Here is a 24,055-nt window from a genome sequence, read left to right on the forward strand (position 1 = left end):
GCCCAACGGTAGGTGGAGGCACAGCCAATAACAGGCAGAGCTACCTAATTCTAGTTTTGCCCCCATTCTCCTCTCTGATCAGTTCCCCAAGGGCAACACTGAGACTAAGGAGAGAGAAGAAGCAGACAGGCAGTGCCATTCCCTAGACTGAATGTAAATAAGAAGGCAGGCAGGTGGAGGCTGGCTGAGGGCAGGCTGAAGTTGGTGGGGCGGAGCCCCAAGTGTCCTAACAAGCCGGCCTCTACTATGCTGGACCCTACAAACGGGCCAAAGGAGATGCAGAGAGTGGCAACACAAGAACGGGCCTTCTCAGTGGTGGCCCCCCTGGCTGTGGAATGCTCTCCCCAGGGAGGTACGCCTGGTGCCATCACTATCCACCTTTAGGCACCAGGCAAAAACATTCCTCTTCTCCCAGGCATTTGGTTCTTAACTTTGGAAGGCTTTTGGAGGGCTTCTGCGGTATAGTCTTCCTAAGAAGGGTTGCTCCACTGTCTGATGTACTGTTTTGGTTTTTAACTTTTTAATATATTTTTAATCTTTTTTAATTTTTTTATTAGCTGCAAGTCACTTTGAGTGTACACATGTGTGTAGAAAATTGACTACCTACCTACCTTATTAATGAAATAAAACACATAACCGAAACAAACACCTAGTCTTTGCCTTGGGAGTCTTGCCCACATGTTGTTTCCCCATCCTCTGTTGTTTCCCTTGGGGTCAAATTTTAGATTGCAAGCCCTTTGGGGCAGAGGCCTCTCTTGTATTTTGCAAAACACTCTGCCTCTTTATGGCATTATATAAATAAAATCAAAAACAGAATTCATATTCTAATTGGAGGATGCATGTCTTTCTCACCATTCCCAGTTAGACACATCTCCTCACCTTGGCTTTTGACACTTGAGAGATTCGGCTATGGGGCAGTATACAAATGTAATAAATAAAATAAAATAAATGAATAAATAAACAATTTTTTAGGACCCCCTCTAGTTGTGAATGTAATTGGTTTTAAACTGTTTTTAATGATGCCCTGGGACCTACTGGTGAAGGCTGTTTGTGGTTGTTTGTGGTTGTGTTAGTAGTGATGGCTGTAGTTGTGGTTGTTGCTGTGGTGGTGGGTTGTGGTGGTGGTAGTTGTTATCATTATCAGTAATGATGATCATGATGTTGTCAGTATTAAGAAGGAGAGAATTTGGGGCAGGAAAGATGAAATCAAATTAACTCACACACAATCACCACTGTCTTCAATCAATCATTGTAATCAAGTATTGAATTATACAAAATATATAAATTAACAGTTTTTTACAGAAGGCACATTTGCGGCTTTTCAAAGTACGGGCATCCATACATTCTCCTTGACCCCTTGTCACAAAACATAGGGTGCCACTGCTACTGACCCACGACTGTCATGGCAACTTAGGACCTCTTTCTTGGTCAGCCCAGTTTGTCTGTGGTATTGGCCCTCTCGGATTGTCTTAAGACATTTTACATTCTTGCCCATAGTGATGCTTTTGATGGAAGGCAAGTATTTCAGCATTGTTTTTGATAAGGAATTGGCCACCCCTGTGCCAGACAGATTGAGTTCTTGCAAAGAATTTAGGCTGTAGAAAACCTCGGCATTCAACAATTTAATGTTGGGGTTGTTGGATAAATCAAGCACTTGGAGAGCAGGCAGATCTTTGAAGCTGTACGGGGAAATCCCCAACAGGTCAGGAATTCCGCTGAGCGACAGATGGATCAAATCCTTCAGCCCCACAAATGCCCCTTTCTCAATGGCCGCGATTGGGTTTCCATCAAGGTTTAAGAACTGGAGTGGTATCCCTTGGAGGTCCGGGATACCCTTTAGCCTGTTTCCAGACAGATTTAAGCTCTGAATGTTGGGAACGACTTTGTCCTGGTGTCTCAGAACAAGGCTTATTAAGTTATTTGAGAGATCGACGTTGATCGGTTTCCCTTGACCTTTTGTTGCAAAGATGTTTGTCGTTATCTCCAGGATGAAATTGTTGCTGAGATCGACATCCCCCAAGGGCGACCTGGAGAAGCACTCATCTGGGAGGGCAACCAAAGAGTTGTGACTCAGATCCAAGGATTCAAGATACCGGAGTCTAGAGAACGTGGTGGGAAAGATCTTTGAGATTTTATTGTAGCTCATATCTAGGCTGACCAACGTCGTATATCCAGGGCCAGTCAACATAGACTCATTGATGGATTCCAGATTGTTTGATGACAAATCCAGGTATGTAGTGTCCAGGGGAATGGGGACAGGCACTATATGAGATCCAATCCCACTGCAGTCGACCTTAGTTAGGCTGAAGCTGTCAAACAGACCAAAGCTCTCCACTTCACAGTGGCATCCTGGGAAGCAAGTCTTTGAAGTTGTAACGCTGGGAAAAAGCAGCAGCAGGCTGAACCAAATTAAGGAAGGCATAACTGGAATCTGCAAGGACAAAACACAGATGGAAAGGCAACATCAGAAGAGTCACCAAGCACTGGCAGAATGTTACAGTGTGCGGAGAAAACTCAGGGGGAAAGATGGCTCCTAAAAGGATACTTGAAAACAGGGATTTCCCCAGATTTGCAATAATGCATCAGCATTATTTGGTTTCTAGACTTTGTTCAGACCCCTGCATGTACAGAGTTTGCCACAATTGTCAACTTGTTTCCCCATACCCCTCCCTCCCCCAGTTACTGATGCACATTTATTGTTGTTGTTGTAATTATTACTATTATTATTAATGATAATGATAATAATAATATTTCTATCCCACCCTTCCTCCCTTTAGGAGCCCAGGGCAGCACACCAGCACATGGATTCAACTGCAGTGCAAAAAGGAGTCTTAATGCAATCAGATGATCACATCAAGATTCCTTTTTGTGCTGCAATCTAATCCATGCTCCTATGCACTGGTGTGCATTGGTAACATGCAGGAAAGAGAGAGACACTGCACATGGACCAGTTTTGAAATTCATTTTAGGAACTTGGAGGAAGTTAAAACCAGACTGCAAGCAGAGATGAACACAGAGAAGCACCCTACTGAACAATAAGAAAATGGGGAAGAGCCACTCAGCCGTATTTGCAAGGCTTGTTTAAACAAAGTGGTGTAACATAGAGCAAACTAACAGAAAACCCCACTGGTGTAACACTCTTTGGATTTTACTGCTTCAGAATGTAGGGGGTAAGGATGGACTGCCTGTGCTTAGGGGCCCCACATTCAAAGCTAAAACAAAATAAAGTAAAAAATGCCCGTGCAATGCAAAGCAAGAGTGTCAGGAAAAGAGCCTTCATTTAAAACAGGCTAACCTTCAGTGCACAATTTTGGGCTCAAAACAGATGCCAGGAAAAGCCTGACTTAACAGTGCGTCCAGTGATGCAAAATGATACATTTTTCCCCAATCGGAAAATATAATGTTGCCTGTCACACTCTGGCGCTGAGAAAAGTACCAGCGAGCTTCTCTCCAGCACCTCTGTAAATTTTTCAGATGTCCTCCTTGGTAAGTTTCTGCAGAACCTTGCTTTAAAAAACTAAAACACCACCCCCTCCACACATTAAGAGATATGAATTCAGGCCTTAAAGATGCACAGACCTGACACTTCATCACTTGATGACTGCAGGGCACTCTGCATACGCTCAGACGAGCATAAGCCAACATTTTGCTTTTTAAGTGGCAACCCTAATGGTCATATTCCCCCATGGTTCCCCGATGACAGCAGATGGATTTTTAAAGGCTTTTGAACTCGGAAGCATTCCAGTTTTGCATGTTTGAAAATGAAAAAAGAATCAGGCTTCTATTTTTTTTAAAGAGCAATTTCCATTTCAAAATTGAACAAAACTGGGCCAATGCTTCCTAACAATTGCACAACAGTTGTTCTTTCTCTCTGAGGGCTGAGGAAGGCAGGTTTTATCCTTAGCAGCTGCCATTAAGACCCATAAACTTTGGAACTGGCCGATTGATCTCAAACCATAGCAACTGTACTCCAGTGTGAATTTACAGCAGTGGAAGTTTAAAGGAAGAAGAAAGAGTGAGAAAGAGCTATTTGAAAACGATGGATGACAGTGGGGGATAAATTCCACAGCCTCACGAGGAAAGGAAGATCATTAGGAGCTTCTATTTTTAAACAGGAAAGAGAGATGCCAGCCCAACAGTGAATGAAACCTTATGACCCGGAGTGATGTTGCTTTAACAGCACCACTTTGCCAGCAAGAGCGATCCTTTACAGCATCTCCATTCTCCAAAATGTGCCCACCGTTTGTAAAGTTTTAATAGACTCCTGGGTTTTTTCTAGGACTGATTAATCTTGTCCACCTGCATTTAAGTTTGACTCCACAGCTAAGTTACACACAGAATTGCTGCTGCTATTGTTTCTCTAACAGAGGCCATAAAAAAAAGAGAGCATTTATTTATTTCTTTTAGCTGAAGCATCAAGGAGAGGAGCACAAAGCAAGTTCTCCAACCTGTCTGCCAACTTTCATGCTCGTCCACAGAAGTTCATAACTGATCAGATGGAAGTGAAAGGAAATTGTCAGGAAAAAATTGTTTTCAGAAATGTTAGGAAGCTTGACACCTGAGGCGAAGGGTACAATCCCATTTTCAAGGATTGGGGAACAGGTCAGATCATCCCCAGCTGACAAAGCGTCAAGGCAAGTTAAGCGTCAAGGCCCCAGCTGACAAAGCGTCAAGGCGAGTTAAGCGTCAAGGCCCCAGCTGACAAAGCGTCAAGGCGAGTTAAGCTTCAGGCCCCAGCTGACAAAGCGTCAAGGCGAGTTAAGTAGCAGAGCGAGTTCGGCAGCAGGGCGAGGAGACCACGGCCCCCCACTCTGCCCGTCTGTTCCCTGACCTCAACTAAACCGCAGTCTCCAACCCATTGACGTAATAAACCTTAAACAAAACTATGCAGGTAAGAAGCCAGCAGGGGTGTGGGGGCTTTCCAGTGTTTTGCACCGCCTGCAGCATGTACGACTATCTGCCTGTTGGACAGAAGTCGTGGGTATGCTCTCGGTTCAATGAGCTCCTGGCTCTCCGGGAACGACTTCATTTCCTTGAGGCCAAGGTGGCGGACCTGGAAAAGCTGAGAGAGGCAGAGAGGTGTGTGGAGGAGGCCTTCAGGGACGTTACAGCTGTGTCCCACTCCAACGATGATAGCTCTCCTGCTATCATGGAGAACGATGGTCTCGAGGAAGGAGAGCATCCAGCTGAGGAAGAGGGAAACGATCCCTTAGAAGGGACCCATTCCTTGGAGGATGAGCAGCTATCCTCTCGTGCCGAGGATATATCTCCAGGGGCTGGAGGGATCCTTGTAGTGGGTGATTCGATCATTAGGAACATAGACAGTGGGGTGTGTGATGGGCATGTAGACCGCAAGGTGTTTTGCCTGCCTGGTACGAAGGTTGCGGATATCGCCCGTCGTTTAGATAGTTTGGTAGACAGTGCTGGGAAGGAGTCAGTGGTCGTGGTGCACGTTGGCACCAACGACATGGGGAAATGCAGCCGTGAGGTCCTGGAAGCAAAATTTAGGTTGCTAGGTAGGATGCTGAAAGCCAGGACCTCCAAGGTGGCTTTCTCTGAAATGCTACCGGTTCCACGCGCAGGACCAGCCAGACAGGCCCAGCTTCGCAGTCTCAATGCGTGGATGAGACGATGGTGTCGGGTGGAAGGGTTTGGATTTGTTAGGCACTGGGGAACATTTTGGGACAAGCCAGGCCTGTACAAAAGGGACGGGCTCCACTTGAACCAGAATGGAACCAGACTGCTGGCACTTAAAATTAAAAAGGTGGCAGAGCAGCTTTTAAACTGACTGAGGGGGGAAACCCGACAGGAGCTGAGAAAGGTCCGGTTCGGAATAAACCTCCCCCCTGGGATAAAAACCAAAGAAATGATGAAATTTTAAAAGGGGTAGGCCTAGAAGTAGGCATTGTGAGAGCAGGGGCACAGGATATAAATTCAGAAGAGCAAAATTACCATAGGCCTAACCACAAGTGCCAAAGACACTTGAAGAGAGACACTGCTTACAAGTGCCTGTACGCTAATGCTAGGAGCCTGCGAACCAAGATGGGAGAACTGGAGTGCTTGGTCTTAGAGGAGAGCATTGATATAGTGAGCATAACGGAGACCTGGTGGAATGGAGAAAACCAGTGGGATACGGTTATCCCTGGATATAAACTATATCGGAAGGACAGGGAAGGACGTATTGGTGGCGGAGTCGCTCTATACGTGAAAGAAGGCATTGAATCCAGCAAGCTCGAAACCCCAAAAGAGGCAGACTCCTCCACAGAATCGTTGTGGGTGGTGATACCATGCCCCAGGAGGGACTTAATACTGGGAACGATCTATCGTCCCCCTGATCAAAATGCTCAGGGAGACCTTGAGATGAGATATGAAATTGAGGAAGCATCCAAACTAGGAAATGTGGTAGTAATGGGTGACTTCAACTACCCGGACATAGACTGGCTGCATATGTGTTCCAGTCATGACAAAGAAGCAAAGTTTCTAGATATTCTAAATGACTATTCCCTAGACCAGTTGGTCATGGAACCGACCAGAGGGACGGCAACCCTGGACTTACTCCTCAGTGGGGACCGGGACCTGGTGCAAGATGTAAGTGTTGTTGAACCGATTGGGAGCAGTGACCACAGTGCTATTAAATTAAATATACATGTAACTGGCCAATTGCCAAGAAAATCCAACATGGTCACATTTGACTTCAAAAGAGGAAACTTCACAAAAATGAGGGGATTGGTAAAAAGAAAGCTGAAAAACAAAGTCCAGAGGGTCACATCACTCGAAAATGCTTGGAAGTTGTTTAAAAACACTATATTAGAAGCTCAACTGGAGTGCATACCGCAGATCAGAAAAGGTACCGCCAGGGCCAAGAAGATGCCAGCATGGTTAACGAGCAAAGTCAAGGAAGCTCTTAGACGCAAAAAGTCTTCCTTCAAAAAATGGAAGTCTTGTCCAAATGAAGAAAATAAAAAAGAACACAAACTCTGGCAAAAGAAATGCAAGAAGACAATAAGGGATGCTAAAAAAGAATTTGAGGAGCACATTGCTAAGAACATAAAAACCAACAACAAAAAATTCTATAAATACATTCAAAGCAGGAGACCATCTAGGGAGACAATTGGACCCTTGGATGATAAGGGAGTCAAAGGTGTACTAAAGAACGATAAGGAGATTGCAGAGAAGCTAAATGAATTCTTTGCATCTGTCTTCACAGTGGAAGATATAGGGCAGATCCCTGAACCTGAACTAACATTTGCAGGAAGGGATTCTGAGGAACTGAGACAAATAGTGGTAACGAGAGAGGAAGTTCTAAGCTTAATGGACAATATAAAAACTGACAAATCACCGGGCCCGGATGGCATCCACCCGAGAGTTCTCAAAGAACTCAAATGTGAAATTGCTGATCTGCTAACTAAAATATGTAACTTGTCCCTTGGGTCCTCCTCCGTGCCTGAGGACTGGAAAGTGGCAAATGTAACGCCAATCTTCAAAAAGGGATCCAGAGGGGATCCCGGAAATTACAGGCCAGTTAGCTTAACTTCTGTCCCTGGAAAACTGGTAGAAAGTATGATTAAAGCTAGATTAACTAAGCACATAGAAGAACAAGCCTTGCTGAAGCAGAGCCAGCATGGCTTCTGCAAGGGAAAGTCCTGTCTCAGTAACCTATTAGAATTCTTTGAGAGTGTCAACAAGCATATAGATAGAGGTGATCCAGTGGACATAGTGTACTTAGACTTTCAAAAAGCGTTTGACAAGGTACCTCACCAAAGGCTTCTGAGGAAGCTTAGCAGTCATGGAATAAGAGGAGAGGTCCTCTTGTGGATAAGAAATTGGTTAAGAAGCAGAAAGCAGAGAATAGGAATAAACGGACAGTTCTCCCAATGGAGGGCTGTAGAAAGTGGAGTCCCTCAAGGATCGGTATTGGGACCTGTACTTTTCAACTTGTTCATTAATGACCTAGAATTAGGAGTGAGCAGTCAAGTGTCCAAGTTTGCTGACGACACTAAATTGTTCAGGGTTGCTAAAACAAAAAGGGATTGCGAAGAGCTCCAAAAAGACCTCTCCAAACTGAGTGAATGGGCAGAAAAATGGCAAATGCAATTCAATATAAACAAGTGTAAAATTATGCATATTGGAGCAAAAAATCTGAATTTCACATATACGCTCATGGGGTCTGAACCGGCGGTGACCGACCAGGAGAGAGACCTCGGGGTTGTAGTGGACAGCACGATGAAAATGTCGACCCAGTGTGCGGCAGCTGTGAAAAAGGCAAATTCCATGCTAGCGATAATTAGGAAAGGTATTGAAAATAAAACAGCCGATATCATAATGCCGTTGTATAAATCTATGGTGCGGCCGCATTTGGAATACTGTGTACAGTTCTGGTCGCCTCATCTCAAAAAGGATATTATAGAGTTGGAAAAGGTTCAGAAGAGGGCAACCAGAATGATCAAGGGGATGGAGCGACTCCCTTACGAGGAAAGGTTGCAGCATTTGGGGCTTTTTAGTTTAGAGAAAATGCGGGTCAGAGGAGACATGATAGAAGTGTATAAAATTATGCATGGCATTGAGAAAGTGGATAGAGAAAAGTTCTTCTCCCTCTCTCATAATACTAGAACTCATGGACATTCAAAGAAGCTGAATGTTGGAAGATTCAGGACAGACAAAAGGAAGTACTTCTTTACTCAGCGCATAGTTAAACTATGGAATTTGCTCCCACAAGATGCAGTCATGGCCACCAGCTTGGACGGCTTTAAAAGAAGATTAGACCAATTCATGGAGGACAGGGCTATCAATGGCTACTAGCCGTGATGGCTGTGCTGTGCCACCCTAGTCAGAGGCAGCATGCTTCTGAAAACCAGTTGCCGGAAGCCTCAGGAGGGGAGAGTGTTCTTACACTCGGGTCCTGCTTGCGGGCTTCCCCCAGGCCCCTGGTTGGCCACTGTGAGAACAGGATGCTGGAGTAGATGGGCCACTGGCCTGATCCAGCAGGCTCTTCTTATGTTTTTATGTTCTTATGTTCAAAATTCACACTTGCAGTTCTCCAACCAAGCAACATTTACAAAAATGCATACCTTAGGGGAAAGTGTGCATAAAAATGAATATATTGGTGGAAAAACATACAAAATGCATTGCATTAGGAGAAATTGCTTACAAAAATGTGTACACTAGTCAAAACTGCATACAAAAATGTATTTATTAGGACAAATTCACCCTAAAATGCTGATGAATTTTCATGAGAATTTTTTTTACCAAAAAAACCCACAAATTGTTGCAGAAATGTGGAGAACTCCTGCTGGGAGGAATGGCGGGATATATATCAATCAATCAATCAAACTGAATGTAAAATTAGAAAAATGAAAAACTGAGAGGGCCAAAACGGACAGATCGTTCCACCCCTACTCAAGGGTAGCTTAATGGGGTGTCTTCCAGATGGTGGGCTACAACTCCCATCAGTCCCAAGCAGCCTGACCAATGGCCAAGGATGATGGGAGTTGTAGTCCAACACCCCCCGAAGGGAACCACATTGGCTAATCCTGCTCTAGCTCAGTCTTATCTGCACTGGCGGGCTCCCCAGGGTTTCAGACAGATGTCTTTCCAGCCCTACCTAGAGCGGTCAGGGAAAGAACCTAGAACTCTCCGTATTCAAAGCATCCCTCTAACAGCAAACTCAAGTGGTGAGTGCCAACTTGACTAAAGATCAAACAGAGCTGGCAAGACACACAAGGAATATATGGCCATACTCCCGGGAATCCTGAGGTTTGCAGAAGTACAGCAAAACCCCCAAAACACTTTTAAAAAAGCCTAAGGGACAATCCCACTGCTCAAAAACATCCCAGTGAGGAACGAGCATGCGCAGTAGTCATTTAGTGGAAGCTGCCTTATATTAAGTCAGGCCGTTGGTCCATTTAGCTCAGCACTGTCTGCACAGACTGGCAGGGGCTTTCCGGGGTTTCAGGTAGGACTCTCCCCCCAGCCCTATGTGGATATGCCACTGGAGTTTGAACCTGGGACTTTCTGCAGCTACGGCCCTTCGGTGTTGAGTGACAGTTGGAAAAACAAAAGGGAGGGTGGCCGTGAGAAAGGGATGTAGAATGCTCAACAGGTTGTCAGACTCTGGAGCAGGGCATGGCTGCCTGCCTGAAACCTTGGACAGAAACACTCCTCTTAGGAGCTGATGACACCCTCCAACATTTTGTTGCAGGCCCCACTTAGGTGCAGGTCCAAATGGTATGCACGCATGAAAACATAACAGTGCTAGTCCTACGCAGAGCAGATCCACTGAAACTGATGAACTTCAATGGGCCTGCTCTGAGCAAGGCTAGCATTAGATTCAACCCACTACAGTAAATTTAATAGCTGATATTTTGCCACCTCCTCCTTCCTGCATTGTTCTCTCGAACAGCAGGGGGCGCTCCTGGTAGAGGCAGAATATTGCACGAGGTTTTCCTTCCTGCCGACAAGAGTCAGAGGTCACGCACTCCAGGTCTGAGTGGGTAACTCCGTTCAGGATTTTCCACCATAGGAATGACCTGGGCAAGGAGAACTAGGCATTAATCTACAATGATTATTTATATATTAAATAATCTTCCCACAAAAAGAGCCCAGGGTGGCAATGATGTTCTTCATACTATAAGTAACCCATGTACTGGCAGCGTAGCAAAGTGGTGGAGACTTGTGTCGGGACATCAGGCTTGTGGGGTCAACTTTAAGAGCATAAGAAGGGTCCTACCGGATCAGGCCAGTGGCCCATTCAGTCCAGCATCCTGTTCTCACAGTGGCTAACGCGAGGCCCCAATGGGAAACCTGCAAGCAGGACCCCATTCACTCCACTAGCAATTCCCAGCAACTGGTATTCAGAAGCACACTGCATCCAACAGTGGAGGTAGAACACTGCAGTCCTCACACCAGCCATGTAAGGTGGGCCAGGATTATTACTGTCATCAAGTTCAAGTTTCTAGTCTTGGTGTGCAAAGCCCTATACAGCTTGGGACCAGGATACCTGAAATACCTTATATACCCAGTCGATCACTGCGCTCTGCAGGTGAGGGCCTCCTGCAGATACAGTCTTATCAGGAAGTCAGTTCTGCACAACATAGGAAATGGACCTTTAGTGTGGCAGCACCTGCCCTGTGGAATTCCCTCCCCTTAAATATTAGACAGGTGCCATCTCTGTTATCCTTTTGGTGCCTACTAAAGACCTTCCTCTTTCAACAAGCCTTTTAAGTTGAGACCTTATCCCAGTCTGCGTCTGTGCTGGAATTGCTTTTTAAGGAGTTTGTAAAGCTTTTTTTAAAAAAACAGTATGTTTTTAACCTCTTTTTTAAAGATGCCTTGAAAGCTTTAAAAAATGTTTTTAAGGTTTTGTTTTAATGTGTTTTAAAGTCTGTTTTTATGATGTTTTAAAGTGTTTTTAGTGCTTTTGTTTGCCCAAATAATAAATTAATAAATAAAATAAAAGAGCCCTGCTGAATCAGGCCAAAGGGGCCCATCTAGTCAAACAGCCTGTTCTCACAGTGGCCAACCAGATGCCCACTATGGGAAGGCCCCAATCAGGACCTGGGTGCAACAGCACTCTCCCCACTTGGGATTCCCAGCAACTGGTATTCAGAGGTGTACTGCATAGTGTAAAGCAGGCTTTGCCAACCTGGTGCCCTCCAGAGGTTTTGGACTACAACTCCCATCAGCCCATGCTGGTGGGTTTTGTATCCCAAAACCTCTGGAGGTCACCGGGTTGGCAAAGGCTGTACTACATTGCTCAGTGATTATCATTAAACACAGGTAGAACATAGCCCAGGGGTGGGGAACTTTGGCCTCTAGTCCAATCATGGCCCTTCAGGGAGTCCCATTTGGCCCCCAAGGCCATTTTCTTCAAACCACACCCGCCTGCCCATCAGCCGATGTCACTGGTGATGTCAGCTGATGGGCAGAACCTTCTTGGAAAGCCCACCCCACGCTGATCCTTTCAACCTTTCAAACTGTGGGCTTTCAAATTAAAAAAAAACCTGTTTGCTTTTGCTGAACACACAGGGAAAGAAAGCAGACCCCCCCTTCTTTGGCTTCATCACTCTGTGGTAAAGCAGCCCCTGCCACAGACGTGGCTCTGACGGGGACATCGTGCAACAATGAAGAAGAAAAAACAGGTCTCCTGGCTTTCGTTTGAGTGTGCAACCCACCTGTCAATCATATGATGCCACAGTGGTCATGTGATTGACACGTGCATTGCCCCACCCACCAGCCAACGTTGGTCCGCTAGATGGCCCCTGGAGCCAAAAAGGTTCCCCATCCCTGCCATAGCCATTGTGGCTAGTAGCCATCAATAGCTGTTGAGCCTCTGCTGCCCCATGAGGGCCAGGGAGGGGGGAGACATGAGTTCCAGGTTTCCAGGCTGTCAGAGGGTGCGGAAGAACAAGGAATTGTTGAGTCTGAGCAAGACCTTGGGAGGGGGTGAGTTCGACTCTGGGCCAATTCCCACAGATGGCGCGGTCTCGGAAGCGGAGAGCGCGCCGCCCCCCGACAGGCTGGAGGAGCCGTTGGAAGATGTCACAGAGGGTGTGTTGACTCCCCCTTTACCAAGCAGTTCTCGAGATGCCTCAAGAGTGTCACTGCCCCTGACCTTGAGCAGGTTGCTAAGGAGATGGTTCTTTCGGATGAGCCATTAGAGGCACACACCCCGTCACCCCGCTCTCTACGTTGCGAGAAGCGGACAGGACAAAGGCAGGACTTGCGAAGGAGTCAGAGATTACGATCTAAAACTTTCCCTACTTAAGACTGCAGCTCTCTGGGTTAAGTTGCTGAGTCAACTTTCTTCACGCGTTGCAGACCATGTCTAGAGTGCAGTTAGGGACTTCTAGTGAGCTAGCTTAAGATATTTCTATGAAGCGTACTGCTTTTGATGTATCCACTACTTTAATAAAACAAGATTTGGTTGCACCTGTGTCTCAGCCTCGTGAATCCCACTCTGAACAGGACAATAGCACTAGACTTTATTTTACAGAAAAAAACCCAAAGTCCACCTACCACTAAGCCAGGTTCAAAGTGGCAGCTCAGTTATCTAACTCTACTCCACAAGAGACACATCAGGGTGGCCTCCATATGCAAGTTTAACAACAGAAGTGGAGCTTTTGTGTTGTTGCTTTTGTTAGAAACAAGGGGGAGTAAGAAACCAATGTGAAATCTATCGGATGGATAAACTGGAGCACATCCATGGAAAAGTGACCAGAAGAGTGTGGTGATAGGGCCAGGGGGGGAAGGCAAGTCCCACGGGGAGCGGTTGAGAGATCCGGGAATGTGTAAGCCTGGAGAGGAAAAGATGAAGTGCATACGTGAAAGCGGCTTTCAGGCATGTTGGAGAGCCAGCATACAAAAGATGGAGCACGCTTGTTCTCCAGAAGGCAAGGATGGGGCCAAGAGGTGGAAACTGCAAAGCAGCTTTGGCTAAAAATTAGAAGACATTTCCTAATGGAATATACCATAGTGTAGTGTATGTATGGATAGATAGACAGATAGATAGGTTAGACCGATCGATCAATTGTAATTGTTTTTTACATGTTGTTAGTGTCTTGTAAGTGGAGAGCCAGTGTGGTGTAGTGGTTAAGGTGTTGGACTAGGACCCAGGAGACCAGGGTTTGAATCCCCACACAGCCATGAACCTCACTGGGTGACCCTGGGCCAGTCACTGCCTCTCAGCCTCATGAAAACCCTATTCATAGGGTCGTCGTAAGTCTGAATTGACTTGAAGGCAGTACATTTGCATTTGGGGAACAACAGCACAAGAGGGCAATTGTGCTCATATCCTGCTTATGGATTGGCTACTGTGGAAAGCACAATGTTTGTGTGATAGGATGGAATATACAAATAAAATGCTGTATAGCCAAACCTATTACATTATATAATATTTCATTTCAGAGAGAGAGAGAGAGCGCCAGTGTGGTGTAGTAGGGTGTTGGACTATGACCTGGGAGACCAGGGTTCGAATCCCCGCATAGCCATGAAGCTCATTGGGTGACCTTGGGCTAGTCACTGCCTCTCAGCCTCATGAAAGCCGTCTTCATAGGGTCACCATAAGTCGGAACCGACTGGAAGGCAGTACATTTACATTACATAGTGTTTTGTAAACAGAGCTTGGAAAAGTTACTTTTTTGAACTACAACTCCCATTGGCCCAATCTGGGGCTGATGGGAGTTGTAGTTCAAAAAAGTAACTTTTCCAAGCTCTGATTGTAAATTGCTTCAAAATGCCTCATAGGAAGCAATTCCTAAATTAAATAATAGTAATAATAATAATAATGGTAAGAATTGTTCAGCAGTGGAACACACTAACTTGGAGGTGAGGGGCTCAGTCTTCTGCATCAGAGGCAGGATGGAACACAGGCAGCTACGTTATACCAAGTCACACAGCTGGTCCCAACTAGCTCAGTACTGTCAACACTGACTGGCAGGAGCTCCTCCGGCTTTCAGACAGGGGACTCTCCCAGGCCTAAGGGAACATGCCACTGGGGATTGAGCCTGGGACCTTCTGCATGCAAAGCAGATGTTCTGCCACTGAGCTACGGCCTTTCCCCAATTGACAGCCATCAGGGATGCTTGTAGTTGATTCGCACAGTGAGCAAGGGGCTGGACTAAATGGCCTCCAAGTTCCCTTCCAGCTCAATGATTCTTACTCTGTGATCAGCCAATAGATCCTCAACTACCTCCTGCTCACCCTTGGGCCAAGCTTCTGAGCTACAAAACAGGCAGTCCCTAGTTGGGAATAGGTTTTCAACCCTTTCCAGGAACAGGGTGAGATCCTTCACATAAGTCAATTATTCAGTGCAATGTGCTTTTCTCCTGGGTTTGCCTCGCTCTTTTTGTTTCGGGGTGGATGAGGTGGCAGTGGAAAGATTTTGTCTGCACAAGAAAAATAAATAAAAAGGGACGAGGACAAACCAACCAACCAAGAGCAAATAGAGTTGGCTGCCAACAGAGAGAGAGAGAAAGCATCATGTTCAGCCTTTAATTAACCTCAGATGCTTGCTTTTTTTGATGCTCAAATGGGCAACTGCCCAGCTTCCTCTTGAATTAGTCTACAAGTCCTTGCTCTTGACAATTCCCCTACCCCCCACAACTTTATTCCTCTACCACCCCATCCCGCCCTCCCAATCATACATTTCTTAAGCATGTCCTTGGATCAAGAATAACAACCTTGCGTGTGTCGGCTTACGGTTTTCTCTTTCAGCAGAGCCATAATTCAGCATCTGCAGCCGCCTGGAGGGAATTTACTGCAAGAGCCATCTGAAGGGGAAAGAGACTCCTCATTCTCACCTGTCCTCCCAAACTCCTCGGGGCCAGGATATCTGTTCAGATTTCTTTTCTTCTTTGGATTTATATAACATTTGGAGGATTCCTCCCCCATGCAGTCGGTTTATTGTGAAATAAATGCACACCGGTTCTCATTTGTTTCACATTGCCCTCCTCTCAAGCTAGTAAGGGGACATTGCCATTTTGAAATTTATTGTAATCCTGGACTTGCAATACGGTGTGCTTGGGAAAATACAATACTTCCTGATGAGAAGAAAGAAGTCTGTTTGATTGCACCAGAGCCCTGGGGAGTCTCGCATCCTGTTTCCCCACAGTGGCTGACCTCTGAACCCCCCCCCCCACGCTTGAAGCCAACAGCCCTCTCTGGTTGGTGCTACCCAGGGCTGGTATCAGTGGCATACTGCTGCTGAAACTGGAAGTTCCACTTTGCTACTATGGCTCATAACTGTTGATAAGCCTCTATCCTCCCCCAATGAATCTGTCTAACCCTTCTTTTCAAGCTGGTGTAGATGTTGCTGAACCAGATGTTGGTAGCCCAACTAGTGGGCTACCAGATGTTGTTGGACTACAACTCCCATCAGCCTCAGCCAGCATTGCCAATGGTCAAGAAAGACGGGAATTGTGGTCCAACAACATCTGGTGGCCCACTAGTTGGGAAAGGCTGCCCTAGGAGGAGAGACTGAAAGAACTGGGCATGTTTAGCCTTGAGAAGACTGAGGGGAGATAGGATAGCATTCTTCAAGTACTTGAAAGGTTGTCACACAGAGGAGGGCCAGGATCTCTTCTCGATCGACCCAGAGTGCAGGACACGAAATAATGGGCTCACGTTGCAAGAAGCCAATTTCAGCTGAACATCAGGAAAAATTTCCTAACTGTTAGAGAGGTACGACAATGGAACCAATGACCTAGGAGGTGGTGGGCTCTCCAACACTGGAGGCCTTCAACAGGCAACTGGACAGCCACCTGTCGGGTATGCTTTCATTTGGATTCCTGCAGGGAGTTGGGACTCGATGGCTTTATAGGCCCCTTCCAATTCCACGATTTTATAATTCTGTGGGAGTGCGATGGAACTATTTTTATATACTAGGAAATGGCACAGCACTGTGATGGATTGTGTAAGGATGGTTGCTATATTGCAAGGACCTTGAAGCAGTGGCGCCACAGTGCATCTCTCATGCGCAGACAATGAAACACTGCACTAGCGGTAAGATTCCCATTGGTGAGGTCTGGAGCCAGTGTGGTGTAGTGGTTAGAGTGTTGGACTACGACCTAGAAGACCAGGGTTCAAATCCCCACATAGCCATGAAGCTCACGGGGTGACCTTGGGCTAGTCACTGCCTCTGAGCCTCATGAAAACCCTATTCATAGGGTCGCCATAAGTCGGAATCGTCTTGAAGGCAGCACATTTACATTTTTACACTGCCTGATGTCAAGAATCGAAGTCTCATTTTGGTCTTCACTTAGGGTATCCACTTACACATCACCCAAAAGAGAGGTAATACACCACACACAAAATTGCATAAAATTTTCAAATGCGTGCACACACATATACTTTGAAATCAGCTTTTGTTCTAGTAAGTGGTATATAAACGTCGATAAAGTAAGTAAATGTAAAAATATAATTACTATAATTCATTCAAGTAGAGCAGCCTTTCCCAACCAGTGTGCCTCCAGCTGTTGTTGGACCACAACCCCCATCTTTCCTGACCGTTGGCAATGCTGGCTGAGGCTGATGGGAGTTGTGGTCCAACAACATCTGGAGGCACAGCGGTTGGGAAAGGCTGAAGTAGAGGATTGTCCTAGGACAGCTCTTCAGCATGAGAACACAAGAGCAGCCTTGCTGGATCAAGCCAATGGCCCATTTAGTTCAGCATCCTGTTCTCACAGTGATCAACCAGGGAATCCTGCAAGCAGGACCCGAGTGCAAGAGCAGCGCTCTCCCCACTTGTCCTTCTAGCTACTGGTATTCAGAGGCATACTGTCTCCAACGGTGCAGGTAGAACAAACCAGGGCTCTGGAGTCGGTACGCCAAACCTTCGACTCCGACTCCTCTGTTTTTCTACTCCCCAACTCGACTCCTTCATAAATGGCAAATGTATATTAACTAGTAACAACAAATTTACTGTAGTAAAATGGTAGCACAAGGCATTTCACCACCACCACGTGAATCATCGGGCTAGATTGATAGAACATAAAATATATTTCATTAACATTGCTGAACAAGAAAACTTTCCTAAATTCCTATGAAAGTTTTTATTTTGAAGTCGGAGTCGGTAGAAATGTACTCCACCCAAAATTGCTTCCGACTCCGAGTCCACAGCCCTGGAACAAAGCCATCATGGCTGGTAGACCTCGACAGCCTTGTCCTCCATGAATTTGTCTAAACACCTTTAAGAACATAAAGAGAGCTCTGCTGGAAAAAGCCAGTGGCCCATTTAGTTCAGCATCCTGTTCTCACAGTGGCCAAGCAGATGCCTATGGGCAGCCCAGAAGTAGGACCCGAGTGCAAGGGCACTCTCCCCACCTGCGATTCCCAGCAACTGGTATATCGAGGCATACTGCCACTGACAGTGGAGGAACAACATCGCCATCATGGCTAGTAGCCACCAACAGCCTTTTCCACGTGAACTTGTCCAATCCTCTTGCAAACGCATCCAAGTTGGGGGCCACCGCTATACCGTGACAGCCAATTCCAGAGTTTATGCGCTGCGTGAGGAAGGACTTTCTTTTGTCTGTCCTGAGTCTAATACTGAGTTTCAGTGGATGTCTCCAAGTTCCTAGTATTATGAGAGGGAGAATTTTTTTTCCTCTGTCCACTTCCTCCACACCATGCATAGTTGTATGTGCTCCTATCACATTGCCTCATACTCATATTTTCTCTGAACTAAAAAGCCCCAAATGCTGTAACCTTTATTCTTCCTCTTTCAGGATTCTTTAAATTAGTATCATTAATAGAGTTGTCCTATTCTTTCTTTACCTTCTGTTTACGGAACAAGTGAAGGCTTTCCCTGTCATGGAAAGGTGCCAGGCCTCTGGGTTTAATTCCTTTCTGTCACCTCCTCAGAGCTTTAGCTGGGGATGACTTCCCTCTTTTTCTCTGGCCTCAGCTGTTGCTGATCACCCCTCCCGCCCCACTGTTTGCTGCAATTTTCTAGACAGGAGAGTGTGGTTAGCTATTTTCAGAGAAACTGATGCCAAGTCCTTTGCGTATTATTAATATTTTTCCTTCCCTGCCACCGAGTTCCGCTTGAAGCCCTCGTAAGCCAAAACTTGCAATCTGCTTTTTAAATTTGGGGGAGGGAGTTTAAAAAGTCACTGTCTGGGGGAGCTGCCAAGAGGAAAATGTTAAAAGAGAGAATAATAGAATAGTAGAGTTGGAAGGGGCCTATAAGACCATCAAGTCCAACCCCCTGCACAATGGAGGAATCCAAATCAAAGCATTCCCGACAGATGGCTGTCCAGCTGCCTCTTGAATGCCTCCAGCGTCAGAGAGCCCACTACCTCTCTAGGTCATTGGTTCCATTGTCGTATGGCTCTAAGGAAGTTTTTCCTGATGTCCAGTCAAAATCTGGCTTCCTGCAACTTGAGCTCATTATTCCGTGTCCTGCACTCTGGGATGATCGAGAAGAGATCCTGGCCCTCCTCTATGTGACAACCTTTCATGTACTTGAAGAGTGCTATCATATCTCCACTCAGTCTTCTCTTCTTCAGACTAAACATGCCCAGTTCTTTCAGTCTCTGTTCCACAGAGAGAGAGAGAGAGAGAGAGAGAGAAAGAGAGAGAGAGAGAGAGAGAGAGAGAGAGAGAGAGAGAGAGACAGGAGAAAGAATCAAAGGTGAGCATATAGACAATGCATGTGCCTCTCTCTGACTCACAGCCAAAACCCCCATTTTTTAGTGTCCTGTGCACTGAAAAAGCTCAATGTCAATCAAAGTATGACATATGCCAGTCTTTGTGAGATGTGGCCAAACGTCCCTTTACAAACGTCCTGTCACTCTCTAGAGCAGGAACCCCTAGGGGCTGGCAATGCAGTGCACATGGGCACGGGTGCCCCCCCAGATGGCCCATCTAGTCCAGCATCCTGTTATCACAGTCCACAAGCAGGACCTGAGCACAAAAGCACTCTCCCCTCCTACGGTTTCCAGTAACTATCCATCTAGCTCAGTAATGTGTACACTGACTGGCAGCAGCTCTCCAAGTTTTCAGACAGTGTCTCTCCCAGCCCTTCTTGGAGATGCCAGAGATTGAACCCGGGCCCTTCTGCACCACGGCAGATGCTCTGCCACTGAGCTACGGCCCTTTCCTCAGGGCGTGGGGTCCTCTCGCCCGTGTTTTGTTGCTGCATTCCAAATGAAGCTGCGGGGGGGGGGGGACTCTAGAAAGCCAGAAGTTCGATGCAGCCGCGCTGTCAGAACAAAGTAATAGGGTGGCGGTGTCCAGGGTGGGTTAAAGAGCACAGTCCCTCAAGTCCTTGGCTGAAGTGTCTCTGTGCTCACCTCCACACAGGATTAAGCAGCATTATGTTGCAACAGACAATAGGATGGGAAGAGGGAGATGGGCTGTCTCAGAAGCATTTCACACACACAGAAAATGAGCTTTTCTCTAGTTCACTTCACCGAGCTTCGCAAGTTAAAACTGCCCCCAACCACAGCCAGCCGTTATTACACATGCAACGGCTCTCGGACCACAACTACGGCACACAGGGACCACAGCTCAACGGTAGGGCCCGTGTTTTGCACGTGGAAGGGTCCACGTTGACTCCCTGCCATCTCCAGTTAAAAGGATCATGTGACGAGAAGGACTCTGAAGAGCTGCTGCCAGCCAGCGCAGGATGCACTGAGCTATTTGGACACAGAGTGACCTGGCACAAGGCGGCTTCCAAACTGCAGTAAAAACAATTAAAAAAATTAGGCATGCTTTTTTGTTCTTCCACTAGAGCAGCCTTTGCCAACATGGCACCCTCTGGATGATTCACACTACAACTCCCATCAGCCCCAGCCAGCATGCGCTGACGGCAGTTGTGGACCAAAACCTTGAGGGCACCAAGTTGGCAAAGGCTGCACTATCAAGTAACAGTAAAGGCTGAAATAAATTTATTATTTTACTTATTACATTTATATCCCACCGTTCCTCCAATGAGCCCAAGATGGCGTGCATGGTTCTTCCCCTCCATATTATCCTCACAACATCCCTGTGATGTAGGTTTGGTCGAGAGATGGTGACTAGCCCAAGGTCACCCTAGAAGTAAGCTTCCAGGCTGAGTGGGGATTTGAACCGTGGTCTCCCAGGTCCTAGTCCAGCGCTCTAACCACTATCCCACACTGGCAGAGAGGGACAGTATCTCTATACTTGGAGACATGAGTAAGATACAAGGGTTACACTCTACCCACTCCTCCATACCATCCAAGAGTCCCCTGCGGTCTCCCATTTCCTAATACAAGGCACAGAGCTGTTGGTACGCAGCTAATCTAAGGAGGGCTCAGAGGCACTCCAGGTTAATCAGGTAGCTGCTTTGCAACTGACACAGACGACTTTAACCAATCCGGTGAATTCCACTGAGAAAATATTCCTGACCTATTTCTAGGGGACATTTCGGTTTATCTACAGTGCAGGCTAGGATTGCTGCGAAGGTGGGACCTTCTCACCGAGGAACCAAGCTAAGTTTCAACCATTCCAACGGTAGAATTTCAAAACCACTCCTCAAGATGCCGCAAGGCCTACTGGTACGACTTCTGCATTTGTGGTATTTCAGCTATCTGTTTATTTATTGCAACTATATACATTCCACTTAATTACCAACGTTTCTGAAGGTAATTGTGAGAGCAAGGACTAGACCCTTTGATGCCCGCTGAGCTGCCTTCCAGCCCAACTGTGGGCAACCAGGGAACTCACGCTGCTGTATATGCAGAAATCTGGCTTTCAGCGTGCAACCATTTGCATGCCCAACGCAGTATTGTGTGTGCTGCACACAACCGGCTGACCACAGGCGAGGAGCCAACACGCGGAAGAGATCCCTACCGCTACCTCTTGCCAAAGCAAGTAAACGGAACAAGCCAGCGCTTCTTTGGGCTGAATTCCAGAAGCGCAGCTACGTTGGTCCTTTGCAGCAAAAAGACAAGACTATTAAGCCACAAGGGGCTTCCTGGCTGGTGGACATGGGTGTAATTTTAATGTGCAATTTTACCATGTGTAACTTGTTCCAAAATTGCCGGTTTTATCTCTATTTAAAAACAAGCCAACATAAAGACATCCAATGCTTGCGTTTCTTGTCAAGGAATAGCTTAGATTTTTCCTTGTAAATTGCTTAGAGGCTTTCCGTCAAGGAAGCAGTATGCACATTTTGTTAAATAAAATAAAAACCAACTTGCTGTTTTGTCCCTTGGCGGAGTCAGAGCACGGCTTCCATTGCAAGGTGTTGCATTTTTGAAGCGTTGTGATGCTTCATGCATTCGCATTAGGTTGCAGACTTCAAGCAACAACGACGCACGTGTGAATGCACTCGTGGGAACACAGAAAGCCTTATCCCAAGGCAAACCACTGGTCCATCTGTTGTAGTACTGTCTATGATGAGCCAGTGTGGCGTAGTGGTTAAGAGTGTCGGCCTACGACCTGGGAGATTAGGGTTCGAATCCCCACACAGCCATGAAGCTCACTGGGTGACCTTGGGCCAGTCACTGCCTCTCAGCCTCAGAGGAAGGCAATGATAAAACCACCTCTGAATACCGCTTACCTGATTCATAGGGTTGCCATAAGTTGGGATAGACTTGAAGGCAGTCCATTTCCATTTCTCAAGCCGATTGGCAGTGGCTGTCCAGGATTTTAGAAAGGGCTGTCTCTTGGCTCTACTCGCTGGGGACTGAGCCTGGTACCTTCTGCACGCCACGCAACTCCTCCACCGAGCTAAGCTAGACTTTGTGAACCTATTCACTTCACCTTTCATCACACTCCCTCCTATGTGCCCACACTTGGCAGACATAATAGCAATATTCTCATTCTAGGAATAAAGGGCAGTGTACAGGAATGTATGCCGTGTTATCCTCACAACCACAACCCTGTGAGGTAGGCGAAGTTACAGGCCAACCTAAATGTCCTTTCAGCAAACGGGGAGTCCCAACCTCATTTGCTGAGATACTGAAAAATGCAGAGAAGATGCTGTTGTGCCCAGAGGACAGATCCACACAATACATTTCAAGCACATCCAGAACACATTTAATGCACATGACTTCCCTCAAAGAACTCTGGGCACTGTGGTTTTCCCTCCACAGAGCTACAAATTCCCAGCACCCTTAACAAACTACGGCTCTCATGATTCTTTAGGGGAAGTCATGTGCTTGAAAGGCATGAGGTGGATTTGGCGTGGACAGTTGCACTGGCTAGGGCCTTGGGACGTTGTGGTCCAAAATGTTTGGTGACAGCCAGGTTAGGAGGAAAGCTTCTCTATCTGCTATATCAGGGGTGAGGAACTTTTGGCCCAGAGGCCAATCTTAGCCTGCCTGGGCATCCAGCACCTATGAGACCATTTTTCTCAAATCACAACCATCTGCCCATTGGCCGACGTCACTCGCAATATCATTTGATGGGCAGGAGGGCAAGATTTAATCCTGCACTGGTTGCACCTCTCTGTTTGCAGCACGCAACGGCACATAGCCAAAGCAGTATGATTTAACACCTCCCTGATCATCAGCTGATGGGGGGGTGTCAATCCTGCCCAGTTCAACAGGATTCCATGCAAACCCCTTCCTGACTCAGAAAGAGGTTTGCATAAGAATCCCCTGCTAAATCAGAGGGGAAAACCTTTGCTCAGGACTTCAAAGCGCCTTGCACCTGATGTGATTGTGATGTCTGGTGGTCGACAGGTGGGCAGCTTGCCCATCTGTCAAATTTGGCCCACAAGGCCGATCCTATTAAGGATCTAGCTCATGTAATTAAAAAGGTTGCCTGCACAATACCATATTGCCTGGCCTCTGAATATGCCACCAGAAACCGATATTATTCTCCAAGGTAACAAAGCCCCATTTGTCATCTTGGGGCTATCTATCGACAGGGAGGAAACACAGTCAGCTTCGTTGCACATAAACCTACTTTTGCCCAAGACGAGTAATTATTTTAAATGGCTTGTTCTGCTCAAGTCTGCCAGCCAGGCACTCTCAAATGTATTGACACAGTTAAACTCTGAAGATAAAATAAATAGTGGGCTGCAGTCATAAGCAGACTTAACTAGGAGGCGAGTCTCCCTTCTCCTAGTGGAAATTACTTCTAAGTACGTACGTTTCAAGACTCGGATCTTCAGCAGGCCACAAGCAACGACAGAACTACGCAGCCAATTTTTCAAAATTTCTTACCCCACATTCATATTCCTGCCTACCTGCCTTGCTGCCTGTCTTCATTTCCAAGTCTAGGTGCTCCAAAATTATTTTACTTTATGTTTTAAAAAAAACTTGGCAAGAGATTGCCTGCAAGAAAGACCGTGCCAAGGAGCAATACAGTCCTCTCTCTCTGTTCCGCCTCGCTTGGCTTGACGCTCACCAGAAACTGCAAAGGCAAGCGTAAAAGGAACACTTGTCTTTTTAAAAAGTGCATGCAGGCCACTCCTGTGTACCACGCTCCCTCCTCCTTTCCAACCGACTTAACAAGGAGGCAGAAGAGGCTGTGGAGGAGGAAAGTCAAAGAGAACCAACTAAGGGAGAGAGGGAAAAGTCTCAAGTCTCCCAGGAAAAAAAAAAAGCCTGCATTCAGGAACAGCGGCATGGAAGAGCAATTG

At 46.5% G+C, this 24,055-nt stretch overlaps 1 protein-coding gene across 4 annotated transcripts in view; it reads right to left on the reverse strand.

Annotated features, from left to right (window-relative positions):
• Nucleotides 1–1,233: 1,233 nt before the first annotated feature.
• The window catches only part of TSKU (tsukushi, small leucine rich proteoglycan), a 35,063-nt gene continuing 12,241 nt past the window's right edge, over nt 1,234–24,055 (reverse strand). For all 4 annotated transcript variants that reach the window (XM_061629033.1, XM_061629034.1, XM_061629031.1 and 1 more), the window contains exon 2: nt 1,234–2,431. In XM_061629033.1, the coding sequence (XP_061485017.1) occupies nt 1,361–2,422 (1,062 nt within the window). In that variant the 5' untranslated portion in view covers nt 2,423–2,431 and the 3' untranslated portion in view covers nt 1,234–1,360. The remainder of the gene's footprint in view (nt 2,432–24,055) is intronic.

This window comes from Rhineura floridana, chromosome 5 (genome assembly GCF_030035675.1).
Source record: "Rhineura floridana isolate rRhiFlo1 chromosome 5, rRhiFlo1.hap2, whole genome shotgun sequence".
NCBI classification, from domain to species: domain Eukaryota; kingdom Metazoa; phylum Chordata; class Lepidosauria; order Squamata; family Rhineuridae; genus Rhineura; species Rhineura floridana.